A 13780-nucleotide genomic window follows, 5' to 3' on the forward strand; every position below is an offset into this window, starting at 1 on the left:
CTTTCCTAGACCGGTAAAGCTCCCTGTGTTTTCTATCCCATTTCTTCCTGGGGAAGGTATGCAGTTCCCTTGTTCTGTCAGCTGGCCCTTGCCTGGCCTCTTTTACCTGCCCTGACTCTTTTGCCTTCACCTTCAAATAGACATTGGCCTCTTGCTGCTAGTATTCCCTCAAGTACCCATGCACTGCCCCTTTGTCACTTTCAGATTTCTCACACAAGTAGCCTGTGCTTGCTGCTTCCACATTCTCCCCATCCTTCTTTCTACAAACCTTCCAAATGGAACCCGAGCACCCACTCTCCTGATTCCACTGTCTCCAAGGTCACCAATGCTTTATTTCTCAATGGCCAAATCTGACCTCTTCTGACATCATTCTACTTAACTATTTGGCATCATATCAGAATTCCTCCTACTTCAAGGTCTGTCAGTATAATCTTCTTTTATTTGTTTATTTTAAACTGCAGTATTCCCTCATTTATCGTGGGTATTACATTCTAGACACCCCCCCCCCCCGCAATAGGTGAAAATCCACGAAGTAGGAACCTTACATTTATTTTAGTATTTATATATATTTTAAGGCTTTATAAACCCTTCCCACACACTTATAAACTATTCCCAGTCCCTTATTAACCTTTCCCACTCCCTTATTAACCTTTTCCACACTTTTATAAACACTACTTATGTTCTTAAACATATTCTACACTCTTAAACCTATGTAACTTTAACAACATACATATACAGTACTGCAAAATCCCGCGATATAGCGGAAAACCCACAATAAATAATTAAATATAATATTTTTTAAAATCCTGTGATACAGCGAGGCCGCGATAAGTGAACCGCGATATAGAGGGACTACCATATATGAAATTCCCTGCCGTCGTACCCTTATTTACGCTATCCTTCTTTTTCTCTGCACTTAACCCTACTGCAGAAGCTGAAAACTGCTAGCCATGTCCCATCCTCAGATGTGTTTTGTTCATCCCTTCCCTACACAAGAACTCTCACTAATTCCACAGTGCCTAGCAGATAAAGTCCAAACTCCTTAGCTTAATTTTTAAGGCCATGATCAACCTGACTCTAGAATCTATTTTCTCTGTAAATGGGACTCCCCAATTACAACCCCAGGACACCCAACTCCATGTTTTCCAAGGTAATTGAAAATTGAGAACATAAACACTTCAAAGATAATAACTATGAATTTGGGCTAAGAGCCCCAGATTTTTCTCTGTCATCATCAGAGTTCACTCCACTACTTACTATTCTTGGCTGTGTCCCTTTGGGCAAGTTTCTAATCTTTTTCTGACCTAGTTTCTTTTTCTATAAAAGGTGATGATGGAGTATCTGCTGTATGGTGATAAGGATTAAACACAATAATGTATGTAAACTGTTTAAACACAGTAGTTAGCAAATAGCCAATAAATGGTACCCACTTTTGTTTTAAAGTGCTGGTTCCCCTCTAAGCATATTCACAATATTCATTCAAGTCATTATTAGAGCACTGGATTGAATGGGTTTCAGACCTCGATTCCCACCGATTTATGTGACCTCGGGCAAATCCCTTACCTGGGCATCCAATTCTTTACCTGTAAAATATGTGTATGTTGCCAGGATGGGGAGGCTGCACCACTGCAGATTACACTAGTGGATCTCTAAAATTCCTTATATCTCTAAAGCCCCATGAGGGTAAGCCAGTCTTTCTCCTTCAGGGCAGTCCAGCCGTATCTTCCACATAGGTAGGTCTGAATCCTGATCCTTTTTCTTGTCTATAAGGAATTCACCCCTATTTCAGCTTCATTTTCCCTGCTTGTAAAACAACAACGAACAAAACAATTTTTAAAAACAAACACATGTACTACTTTTTTCCTAGCAGGCTTCCTACAGGCACCAAGCAAACAGCGGATGCACCCTAACTGGTTCTGGCCTTCTTTCTGCTCCCTAACTTCTCAACCCTTGCCCGCGTCCCACCCTTGCCCGCGCCGGCTGCCAGCAGCCTTTCCCTTCTCTAAGCGGCTCACGTGCTTTAGGTTGCTTTACGGAGTTCTGCCCGTATCATAAATACAATACAATCTACAAGCAGCATTTAAACGTGAAGGGCAGACGAGGGGAATCTAAGGAATGAATGGAAGCGAACCAGGTAGGCGGAGGCAGCGCAAGCCCCGCCCCCAGGGGCTCCCTGCCCCTCCCCTCTCGCTTTCAGACAAGTGTTCTCAGGGACCTATCTCTCACCCTTCAAGTCACACTACACAGCTGAACTCTCGTGAGATCTGTGACTTGCCCCGGAAGGCCCGCCCCCAAGTGCCGTAGAGGCCAATGGGAGGAAGCGACGGTTGCAACGGTTGAGGTTTGAAGGAGCCAATGAGTACTCGGAGCGGAGACTTTAAGATGCGTAATCCAGCCATTCTAAGGTCGGTGCGTGATCGTAAGCTTCTCCGATCTGACGGTGAGAGGCGGCTGGGCTTAGTCGAAGTAGGGCCACGGTCGGGGTGACCCTAGCTGTCTGGCTTGCCTTCCCAGAGCACAGTCGCCTTTCTTCCTCCAGGGCTCGGCGGGCACCCACTCCAAGGACCCCTCCCCTTCCAGACGCTTCGCTGCCATGGCGCAGTTCGTGTTCGATAGTGACCTGCACTCGCTGCTGCAGCTGGACACACCCATCCCCAATGCACCCCCTGCACGCTGGCAGCGCAAAGCTAAGGAAGCCGGGGGTCCGGCCCCCTCACCCATGCGGGCCGCCAATAGATCCCATAGCGCCGGCAGGACCCCGGGCCGAACTCCCGGTGAGTGGGGTGCGGCGAGACACCGGGAGCGAGAGGGAACGAACGGCCGACAGCAGCCTACCTTCCCCTTCTCTCGGTAGCCTGGTGAGACTGTTTGGCTTCCCTCTTCACGCCCCAGGCAAATCCGGCTCCAAGGTTCAGACCACTCCCAGTAAACCTGGCGGTGACCGCTATATCCCCCATCGCAGTGCTTCCCAGATGGAGGTTGCCAGCTTCCTTCTGAGCAAGGAGAATCACCCCGAAAACAGCCAGACGCCCACCAAGAAGGTATGTGCCCTAGACAGACTTAAGGCAAGGGACCTGTCGGTGTACTTTGCATAATGCCATCCTGCCTCACCACCACCCTATGTATCAGGAACATCAGAAAGCCTGGGCTTTGAACCTGAACGGTTTTGATGTGGAAGAAGCCAAGATCCTTCGGCTCAGTGGAAAACCACAAAAAGTTCCAGAAGGTGAGACCCGAAGTCAGAAGGGCTGAGGGGAGATGCCTGTCTGCTCCTGACACTTAAGACTGAGGGGAGGGAAGTGCTTATCTGCCCTTCCAGGCTAGGGGGCAGAGGGAGGTGTCAATTCTCCCAGTGTCTAGACTTACTCCGTTGCCATAGGTTACCAGAATAGACTGAAAGTACTCTATAGCCAGAAGGCCACACCTGGCTCCAGCCGGAAGACCTGCCGATACATTCCTTCCCTGCCAGACCGGATCCTGGATGCCCCTGAAATCCGTAATGACTATTGTAAGTGTAGCCTGTTCCTTGTTGGGTAGGCGGAAAAAGACGGCCTGGGGATCAGGCAAACAAAGTTTGTGTTCTTCCCTTTGCCCCTCTGGCAGATCTGAACCTGGTGGATTGGAGCTCTGGGAATATGCTGGCTGTGGCGTTGGACAATAGTGTATACTTGTGGAGTGCTAGCTCAGGTGACATCCTGCAGCTGCTGCAGATGGAGCAGCCTGGGGACTATGTATCTTCTGTGTCCTGGATCAAAGAGGGCAACTACCTGGCTGTGGGCACCAGCAGTGCTGAGGTGCAGGTGAGACTTGTCCCTGTGTAGCAGCTCTGTTGCTCCCTTAGGACCCAGGATCTTGCCCAGCAAGAGGATGTTAATGCTAAGGCCCAATCTCTGATCATAGTGGTTCTCTCTCTAGCTATGGGATGTGCAACAGCAGAAGCGGCTTCGGAACATGACCAGTCATTCTGCCCGAGTGAGCTCCCTAAGTTGGAATAGCTATATCCTGTCCAGGTCAGTGGTTTTTGCTAGTCTGCAAAATCAGGCTATGATTTTTGCCCTCTCTCCCCAGACTATATACCTCTGAAATAAAGCAGCTCTGGCCTATTGGTGGTGTTTGGTGTTGCCACAGAACTTGATTCCCTTCTTCCTTCCTGCAGTGGCTCACGCTCTGGCCATATCCACCACCATGACGTTCGGGTAGCAGAACACCATGTGGCCACACTGAGTGGCCACAGCCAGGAAGTGTGTGGGCTGCGCTGGGCCCCAGATGGACGACATTTGGCCAGTGGTGGCAACGATAACTTGGTCAATGTGTGGCCTAGTGCTCCTGGAGAGGGGGGCTGGGTTCCCCTGCAGACATTCACACAGCATCAAGGGGCTGTCAAGGTGAGAATGGGGCTGGGCTGGGGCCTCTGCAGACCCTCACCCAGAACCTGGGATTGGACTGGGTTAATCTGACACCTTTATAGCTCCTTGTCTAGTACCTGCTGACCCCACCTTTATCCCATCTAGGCTGTAGCTTGGTGTCCCTGGCAGTCCAGTATCCTGGCAACTGGAGGGGGCACCAGTGATCGACACATTCGCATCTGGAACGTCTGCTCTGGGGCCTGTCTGAATGCTGTGGATGCCCACTCCCAGGTAGTCTTTGACCTACTCTAGTCTCTCTCTCCCAGATATGTTTTTACTCTTTATAGTCTTCCTGGGCAACCATGTCCCCTTCAGTGGCTTTACCAAGTCTATACTCTGATCAGATTTCCAAACTGTTGAGTCAGCTCTCACTCAGGAGTTCCAGACCCATATTTCCAACGTTTTGTGGCTTATCTCCTACCCCATGTCCTATAGATGGCACCACCCTAATGTCCCAAATTAAACTTGTTACTTCCCCTTGCCTCCTAAAATGTGTTCCTTCTCCTCTCTAATATTCCTTGAGAGGACAGAGCCTACTCAGAAATTTGAGAAGTCTTGTAGAATTTTCTGTCCTCTTCATCTAATCACTAACGTACTAGTTTTACCTCAGAATATCATTCATGTGTTCCCATCCCTCAGTCTCATCATCTTCCCAGCAGAGGCCCAGTGCATTGGTCTTTGCATTCTTAGCTCCTCCAGTCTTCCTCTAGGCTGTGGTCTGGGTGGCATGTTACTGTCCTCCTTAAACCCTGCAATGGCTCCCCGTCACCTATAGCATATAACCCAAATCCATTAGAATTTGAGGCCATTGCTGGTGAGTCTCCCTGCAACTATTCCAGCTTCTTTTTCCTTTTCCCTCTCCCACCTTTATTCCAGTATGGGTTTTCAAGCCAGAATTCAAATTCTGGCTCTGTCATCAACTAACTTAACTTGCATGAGATCTTAAGCAACTTACTCAATTTTCTTCTGCTTGATTCCTCATCTGCAAAATGAATAATGATTGTAATTCCCAAAAGGGTTTGCTAGGAGTTCGCAGCACCTGGCAGGGTGCCTAACACTTAGAATGGACTAGGTTCTGGTTTGAGTGGCTATGTCATGCCTATGCCATTCCCCTCTCCACAGGTGTGCTCCATCCTCTGGTCTTCCCACTACAAAGAACTCATCTCAGGCCATGGCTTTGCTCAGAACCAGCTGGTTATTTGGAAGTACCCAACCATGGCCAAGGTGGCTGAGCTCAAAGGTAGGTGCTAAATGACAGAAGCCAGACACAAAAGACCACATATTGTATGATTATTTATATGAAATGTTCAGAAGAGGCAATGCAGAGAGATACAACAGATTAATAGTTCCCAGGATCTGGAAGGAAAGGGTAATGAATGACTTTCTTTATGGAGTGATGAAAATGTTCTGGAATTATAGTTGTGGTGATTGCACAACTTGGTGACTATACTAAAAACCAATGAATTGTACACTTTAAAAGAATACATTTTGTGGTACATAAATTATTATGTCAATAAAACTGTTATAGAAAACAAAAACCAAAAAAGGTAGGTTGCCCTCAAAATTGGAGAGCTGTAGTATGTCTACATTCATGTGCTGCTCTCACTGTTTTTTCCCTCTTCATGCCCCAGGTCACACAGCCCGGGTCCTAAGTCTAACCATGAGTCCAGACGGGGCCACGGTGGCATCAGCAGCAGCAGATGAGACCTTACGGCTATGGCGCTGCTTTGAGTTGGACCCCGCACGGCGGCGGGAGCGGGAGAAAGCTAGTGCAGCCAAAAGCAGCCTCATCCATCAAGGCATCCGTTGAGGACCAACTCATCACTTTAGGTTTTTGTATGTGTATTTTTTAAAATTTTTCTAATAAAGTTACGTCTCCCTCTCTTCACCTTGCATGACCACTGTCTCAGTGGCTTTCCCAAGGGGCTCCTCTCCTGTGTCTGAGAACTACAAATGTCTGTCCTGTGGGGGCCTCGACTGTCCTTCCTGTTCATAGAGAAGGCTAGTAGGCCTTTTACCCCACCTCCTCCGTTTACACACACGTACACACACAGCCTCAGTGGTTTCCTCTGTCACTTTAATGAAGACGTAAGTGAGTGAACAGCCTCCACAGGCTGTATTCCCAGGCCTCCCACCCACTGACCTGTGGGGTAGAAAAGGAGGGAGCCTGGGTCCACAGTGACAGATTATTGCTGACCTCTTCAGTGTGAGGAAAAAGGCCACAAGACCCTGGTGGGGGCCAGCCCTGAGTGCTCCTCTCCCAAGTTTAAGGCAGGGAGGGGGCAGTAAGCGTCCAGCCCTTTCAGCCCCCCAGCTCTGGAGTGGCAGGGGGCAATGAGGCCATGTCCTTGGGGCTGGCTGGGAGAAGTGGGTGAGGAACAGAAGCTGTGGTCCCTGTGTACCAGCTTTGGGGAGGGGTAGGCTTGTCCCCTGCTCAGTCCTGACCACATAAGCCCTGGTCACAGGTGTAGGTGGGGGACGACAATGACGGATGCTGCCCAAGGTGCAGTCCTGAGGCACTTAGGTGGGCACCTAACTAGAACATGTTTCTCAGTTGGCCTTGACTTTGGCAGTACCTGGAACTCCATTTTGTTGAACTGCACGGGGCAGCCGTTTGCCTTTGGTGTAAGACTGGTACCAGAAGTTGGAGAAGAGCACAAAGAAGATGGTGCCGTACATCCAGATGAGGTGGATAATGACTGGGTACTGATAGTTACAGCTGGGCATGAAGTAGTACTGGGAGATGTGCAGTGAGACCAAGACAAACTGGATCTAGGACAGAGAAAGATAAGGATCAGAGGGGATACTGAGGACTGGAGAGAAAAGGGGGTAGAGAAAGAACAAGAGTTGGAAGATCGGGTCAAAGGTAAGAGGATGGATAAAGGAAGGATCCAGACTAGGAATGTTGGGTGGATGGTTATAGGCCAGGTCCAAGCCCCTCACCAGCTGGATGGCTGTCATGTACTTTTTCCACCAAAGGTAGGGCTGAGCCGCAGGGCCAAGGGCAGACAATCCATAGTACAGGTACATGATGATATGCACAGTGGAGTTCACCATGGCATGGAAAGAGCCCATTCCTCCTGTGAGAGGACAATGAACAGGGTCAGGAGAGTTAAGCCTCTGGTCCCCGGTGCCTACCTCTCCCCTCAGTGGCCTTCACTCACCTGGGGCAATATTTACTCCCCACCACCAGCTCCACGGAAGCACTGAGTGGTGGAAGACATGTAAGAAGGTCACCTGTCCATCTTTTTTCCGGAGAATGAAGATCACCTAAGAGTAGGGAAAGAAGTCAGGGCCTCTCCTTTTACCCTACCCCAGGTTCTCACATTTCATATACTCTCACCGTGTCCATCAGCTCAATGAACTTGGAGAAGAGGAAGAGCCAGGCCACTCGAACCATCTGCAAGAAGTCAGGACAGCCTTAGGACCCTGACACTACCCCTAGAGACTCCCTAAACTGGCCCATGAGCACAGGTCACACGCAAATTTCTCCTATCCCCAGGTTATGACCTACCCCCACTCTTACTTACCCTCAGTGCCTCCGGCTTATTGGAATAGTCCACGGGGTCACAGCGCCAGGTGTAGCTGCCCAGCCAGCCAGACATCAGGAACTAGGATGGGGTGTGGATTAGACCAGAATTCCCTCCCCAGGCCCTCCCATTCTCTAGTTGAAGAAATGGATCTGAGCCTCTCTGGACAGGAGATGCTGTGCTCTGGCTCTAAGGCCTGCTCCTTCTCCTGCCAGCAGGAATTAAAGCCTGGGCATCCCAGAGGCCCACCTCATATACAATGTAGAGGGAGAGTGCCACCAGTGAGAAGTTGTAGACAACCATGAAGCCACGCAGCTGGAAGGGCTTCCGGTTGGCCATGATTCGAGGCCCAAGTGAGAGAACGAAGTACACATAAGTCAGGAGAATGGAGGTCATTAGCAAGGGGGACCCCATCAAAGGGTAGTCCTTAATCCGGGGATCTGTGAATAAGATAAGAATCAAAGGGGTCAGGAAAGGACAATGGAGTCAGGAAGTGTCACCAGACGTACAGGTATGAGGTCAGGTCACAAAGGGTCAAAGGCGTTTATAGGGACTTCCCATTAGGACAAAGCCCTAGATCCAGGGACATCAAGGTGGGAGGGAGGAAGGGCAGGTGGACAGCATCTTACCTATAAGCTTTATCATCTCTTGGTACAAGTTCACAACAGCCTCCATCCTGGCTAATGATTCTGGGGAGGTATGGAAGTGGGGTGTCAGCCAAAGCTAACTGTGTCCCCCCATCCCACCCCTGCCCCACAGAAAGGACACAGACCAGACAATACAACTCCAATGCCTCAATGCAGAAAGGATATTACGGTGAGAGGAAGGAATTGCTGGGGACTAGGGGTAAGAGGAGGTAGTTTGTCAGGGGCATCTGCTTCCCACACATCCTGCCTGCCTGGGAAGGGCTGTCCCACCCTTCCTCTCCACGCCTTCCTCTCCGCTCTTCACTCTCTGCCCTGTGGAGATTTTTACTTCATGATCTCCCCTCCCCTCTTCCTCCACAAGGAAACTTAATTTTGATCTCTTTCTATAAAGTCTTACCCCTCACCAACAGGGAATTCATCTCCAGAATGAACTGCCTCTCCCTTTCTCACTAAAGCTTCCTACCTCTCCAGCTTGGAGTCTCTCTTCTCTCCAGGGATCCTCCTCTTCAACCTCTCCTGGCCCAATTCATGATGCTCCTCTGGGACTGTCCCTTCCAGGACTCTCACTCCCCGTCCCTCCTGTCCTTTCCAGGACTCTCATCTCCCCAGGGTCCCTCCTCTCCCCTGGTGGACTCTCATTTCCCAGCCCTTCCTGCCCACCCTGTCCCTTCCCGGTCCTTACTGTCCACTCCGGGATGCTCACCTCCCAGGCCCTCCTGCCCCGTCCTCCTCACCCCTGCTGGGACACTATTCCCTAGGGCTCTCCTCTGCCCTCCTGGGCTCTCACCTCCAGCCTCTTGGCTTCTCTCCGGTGCTCTCCTCTTGCCCTTCCTCTCTGGGAGCCTGGCTCTTTGAGACTCCTGCCCTGGCAGCTCCACCTGTCTGACTAGATCTGGCAGCAGCCCCGCCCTCCGCCCACCCCTGCTGCACTGCACATGGGGTGGAGGGTGGGTCCAGGCCACAGGTCAGTGCCTGGAGGAGCAGGACCCACGAGGATTGAGAAAGCCAAGTAAAGCTGGGACTCACCACCCACCCACCCACCCTAGACCAGCCAGATAGGCTAAGGTTCTACGTTTTGAACCACAACCCTGCCGGGGCTCCAGCCCCAGCCCAAACCTTGGCCCAAAGAGAACTGCCAAAAACTCACACCCAGTATCTTCTAAACTAGCCACAAATGCTCAGTTTGTCCTACTTCAGAATGGGTACAACCACTCTTCTCTCCCAGGGAGGGGCAGGGAAGCCAGTGGCATGTGAGGAGGTGGGGGAGTGGGGGAGGTCTCAGGAATCTTCCCCTCCCTCTGGGAGGGGTCTAATGAGTTAGGCCCTCTTCCCCACAGCCTGAAGGAATGTCGGGGGAGGGCTCACTGGGACACAAAAGCCAGACCCAGGGGAGCCTGGAGCTCTGAGGCAGTCCCAGAGGGACAAGGCAGTCCCTGGACAGCCGGGCAGCTGATGCTCTGAGAGCTAGCACTCCTGCTGGCCAGGTTCCTTCTGTCCAGAGAACACCTGTGCAGATACTGAGTGAAGAACACACCTTCTGACACATTCACCGAGGCTGGATACGCGCCCCCCGCACATACTCATGGGGCACACATCTCACCGATTCCCCCTCAGCCTCCATGTCAACCCCCAATTGCCTCACCACGATCAGGCCCAAGTCCTCCCATACACACACCCTCTCATGTACACCTGCCTCTGACGAGCTCACCCCCACCCACCCAATGACAAACGCACCATGGGTTGGCACACATACACACACACAGAGCCCACATACCTCCTGCTGGCAGCAACTGCCCACATCTGGCACACACCACCCAGAGAAGCATCCGTGGGCTCAGACACGCAGCTTCTAACACTCAGACCTACTCATACCTGCTCCAAACCACATTCACACTAGTGAACACACCAGAAACACTCACATATCCTCCCTCATAGGTCCCGTTTACCACAAGCAAATGCTTATGCTCACAGATAAGTGTGGTCACATACAGCCTCCTTAGCAGGGAATGAATCTAAAATCACTCACACTCCATGCAGACACCCACCTGCCCTAGGTCAGGCATACGGATATCTTTTCACAGATGACAATCATCATTCATTCATTCATTCATTCACACTCATATTTTTGTTGGCTGCCTACTCTGAGGTAGGGCCTACCCAAAAAGGCGTTGCATGTGCTCTTAACACACAGTTCCTTCCTGACCCATGTGAGTTCGCCAGCTTGTTATCTCAGCCACCACAGAGGCACACACGCATGCACCCTGGAGGTCAGGAGTGGCTCAAGGTTTCTGGAAAGGACCTCTCTACCAGCTTGAGAAGAATCTGGGTGTGTCCCGGGTAGGGGCACTCAGTCCAGTCCTTCCTTCCTTTAAGATGGAAGGGAAAAGTAGACAGGCAGAGGAAGGGGGAGGGGAAGGGAGGAAGGAAGAGAAGGGGAGAAGGAGGAAGGAAGGGGACAAGAGACAAGGGTAAGACCAATAGGTGCTGGAGGAAGGCCTAGGTTTGAGTAAATGGGGTCCACCAACGGGAGAGAGGTTGCTGGAGAGGCTCAGCCCCTAGAGCTGGGACCTCCCACCCACTCTCCCCAGGAACAGCCTCGCCCACAGCCTGGGCAGGGCAGGGCAGGGCTGGGCCGGGCCAGCCAGGCAGGGAGCCCGGGCACGTGGAGCGGCCGCCCAGGGAAGGTCCAGACTCACCAGTGGGGGGCCAGGCAGGCATCAGTGGAGGGCTCGAAGGGAGCAGGGCCAGAGGCGTCCCCAGGGCCAGCCTGCCTGCCACTTCCTCATCTGCTGGGCCGACTTTCTGTCACCAGAGGGGGAAAGGGCGGGCCGGGTTGGGGGCGCCTGCTGATTGGGCCTCCGGCTGAGGCAGGAGGGGCCGTCCAGCCTCAACTGGGCTCGGCCCGCAGGGCGGGTGCAGGGGCGGGCCGCCTGATCCCGGGGCAGGAAGCACGCCCAGCCCCGACTCCCCACCCCTTCCCTCGGCATCACTCAGCCGGCGCTGTCAGGTCGCAGGGGCCTGGCCTGGGCCGCCAGAGTTGTACCCTGCTTCTTCCTGACATTCAGCCCCTGAATGGCATCATCCTGGGCCCTGCGGTGATTAATCCGCCAACACGACCAGCACAGCTTCTGTGTGTGGCAGGCCCACCCAGCTTAGGACCCTGGGAAAAGTTCCAGGGCTCAGCCCTTCCCTCAAAGAGAGGGTGAGACCTGAGAGGTGGGCCCGAGTACCAGGGAGGTCTCTGTTGGAGGGAGCAGCTGGGCGTGGAAGCTTCCCCTCGGAGCCTATGTATCTGGATGAGCCCTGGCATTAGGAGGAGCTGAGTGGATTCGGTGGCGGGGGAGGTGGAAAAATACAAGTGCCTGGGGCACAACCGCCGTGTCCTGTATGTACTGAGTGGGAGGTGGTGTGGTCCGAACTGCTGAGTATTAGCCGTCCTGGTGAACCCTTTGTTACATTCTCTGCACATGTGTGCTTTCTTTTTCACTGTTTGACATTCTTTTATATTTATTTTAGGAAAACACTAAACTGTAATAAAGTAATTAATTTGCCTTTTATTAAAAACACACAGGCACACACAAGTGGCCTGGGGCACGGAAAGTGAGTGAATCACTGGCTACTTGGGCCTTCCAGGTAGTGAAAGAGAAAACGGAAGTGAGGCTGCGGCTGAATGCAGTAGGTCTTGAAGGCCAAATGGGGCCGTTTGATTTTATTCTGGAAGCTAAGGAGAAACAATGAAGATTTTTGAAGAGGCTATAATCAGGCTTATATTATCAAATATGCATCCAATATTTACTGACCACCTACCACATGCAAGAGTGTATGAAGTGCTGGTGACATATCAGTGAATGAAACGGAGCTGTCCCTGCATGGGGTTTACCATCTAGCTGAATCCCTTCACTCTGGCAGCCAGTATGAAGAGGGCATCGGAGGCAGACCAGTGAGAGATACAGCCTGACTTAAGAAGGTTTGGAAATTGGTGGGAAAGAAGAGGCAAACACTGTGGAGATTTCCCTGAGTCAGTTGGAAAACAACACACACACACACACACACACACACACACAAATACACTTAGTTGTCTATCCAGCTTTCCCTTTTCCACACACTCATCAACTGGACTGAATTCTTGGGGGTGAGGACTAGGTTTATGTGCAATGAAATCTCTATTTCCAGTAGCTCCTGAAATAATGCTTTGCATATAAATGATCCAGTAACTGCTTATGGGATTGGATGGTATAAATGTGGATAGAATTAGGAAATTCAGAGGAGGTGGTGGTTTGGAAGAAATAATATGTTCATAAATGGCTGGATGTAGCTATGTGAAAGTTCAGTCTTAGAGGTAAGAGGTCAGAGCCAAAGCACACCTCTGACCCAGCCCATTAGTACCTACCCTTAAAGGAAATGGCAGAAAAATTGAACTATTCAAAATGTCACACAGCGGGATCCCCCAAAATTCGCCATAGCACACGGTTTGGGGATGAGAAATGGGACTCAGTGGAGCACAGCCATTTTCCTGAGAGATACCTAGCTTTTTTTTTTTTTTTAATATGCTTTATTGATTATGCTGTTACAGGTGTCCCAATTTCTTTTCCCTTTGTTCCCCTCCACCCAGGACATCCCTCCCTCCAGATGTCGCCCCCCCTTAGTCGATGCCCATTAACCGGTTGTACATATAGTTCTTCTCAACATCTTCCTATCTACTCCACTCCCTCCTACTATGCTTCTTAATTCCTGTACCATCTCCCTTCCTTTCCCCCCTACCACCTCCCTGTTGACCTCCCCCCAATATGTTCCCCATATCTATAATTCTTTTTCCACTCTCGTTGCCTACTTAGCTTGCCTTTGTTTCAATTCCCTAGCTTCTGTTGTTGGTCGTTATGATACAGTTTTCATTTTAATGTTCATAGTTTTGATCCTCTCCCTCCTAAACAAGTCCCTTTAACATTTCATATAACAGTGGTTTGGATCTGATGAACTCCTTCAGTTTTACTTTGTCCTGGAAGCACTTTCTCTGCCCTTCTATTCTGAATGACAGTTTTGCTAGATAAAGTAATCATGGTTGTAGGTTTTTGCTTTTCATTACTTTGAATATTTATTGCCAGTCCCTTCTTGCCTGCAGAGTTTCTTTTGAGAAATCAGCTGATAGTCTTATTGGGACCCCTTTGTACGTAATTCTCTTCTTCTCTCTTGCTGCTTT

The 13780-nt window shown here is 50.7% G+C and overlaps 2 protein-coding genes across 6 annotated transcripts; one reads left to right on the plus strand and one right to left on the minus strand.

Annotated features, from left to right (window-relative positions):
• The first annotated feature begins 2330 nt into the window (after window positions 1-2330).
• CDC20 (cell division cycle 20) lies at window positions 2331-6294 on the plus strand. Of its 3 annotated transcripts, none has more exons than XM_090269271.1 (11): window positions 2331-2460; window positions 2540-2774; window positions 2893-3041; window positions 3130-3226; window positions 3380-3508; window positions 3604-3800; window positions 3916-4010; window positions 4157-4385; window positions 4512-4637; window positions 5529-5646; window positions 6038-6294. In XM_090269271.1, the coding sequence occupies exons 1-11, from the start codon at window positions 2356-2358 to the stop codon at window positions 6214-6216; spliced, it is 1659 nt and encodes a 552-aa protein (XP_090125397.1). In that variant the 5' UTR covers window positions 2331-2355; the 3' UTR covers window positions 6217-6294. The 3 variants fall into 3 exon arrangements, with proteins under 3 accessions (XP_090125397.1, XP_090125395.1, XP_090125396.1); XM_090269269.1 differs by having other exon boundaries at window positions 2336-2409; XM_090269270.1 differs by having other exon boundaries at window positions 2387-2405.
• Window positions 6295-6466: 172 nt separating this feature from the next.
• Window positions 6467-11394, minus strand: ELOVL1 (ELOVL fatty acid elongase 1). Of its 3 annotated transcripts, none has more exons than XM_090269272.1 (8): window positions 11280-11394; window positions 8566-8625; window positions 8186-8376; window positions 7937-8017; window positions 7750-7806; window positions 7571-7676; window positions 7350-7486; window positions 6467-7178 (listed from the first exon to the last, which is right to left on the minus strand). In XM_090269272.1, the coding sequence occupies exons 1-8, from the start codon at window positions 11299-11301 to the stop codon at window positions 6957-6959; spliced, it is 876 nt and encodes a 291-aa protein (XP_090125398.1). In that variant the 5' UTR covers window positions 11302-11394; the 3' UTR covers window positions 6467-6956. The 3 variants fall into 3 exon arrangements, with proteins under 3 accessions (XP_090125398.1, XP_090125399.1, XP_090125400.1); XM_090269273.1 differs by lacking the exon at window positions 11280-11394 and adding an exon at window positions 9371-9431; XM_090269274.1 differs by lacking the exons at window positions 8186-8376; window positions 11280-11394 and having other exon boundaries at window positions 8566-8627.
• Window positions 11395-13780: the final 2386 nt, after the last annotated feature.

Source organism: Furipterus horrens, unplaced genomic scaffold (assembly GCF_987537825.1).
Source record: "Furipterus horrens unplaced genomic scaffold, mFurHor1.1.pri manual_scaffold_3, whole genome shotgun sequence".
Classification (NCBI taxonomy): domain Eukaryota; kingdom Metazoa; phylum Chordata; class Mammalia; order Chiroptera; family Furipteridae; genus Furipterus; species Furipterus horrens.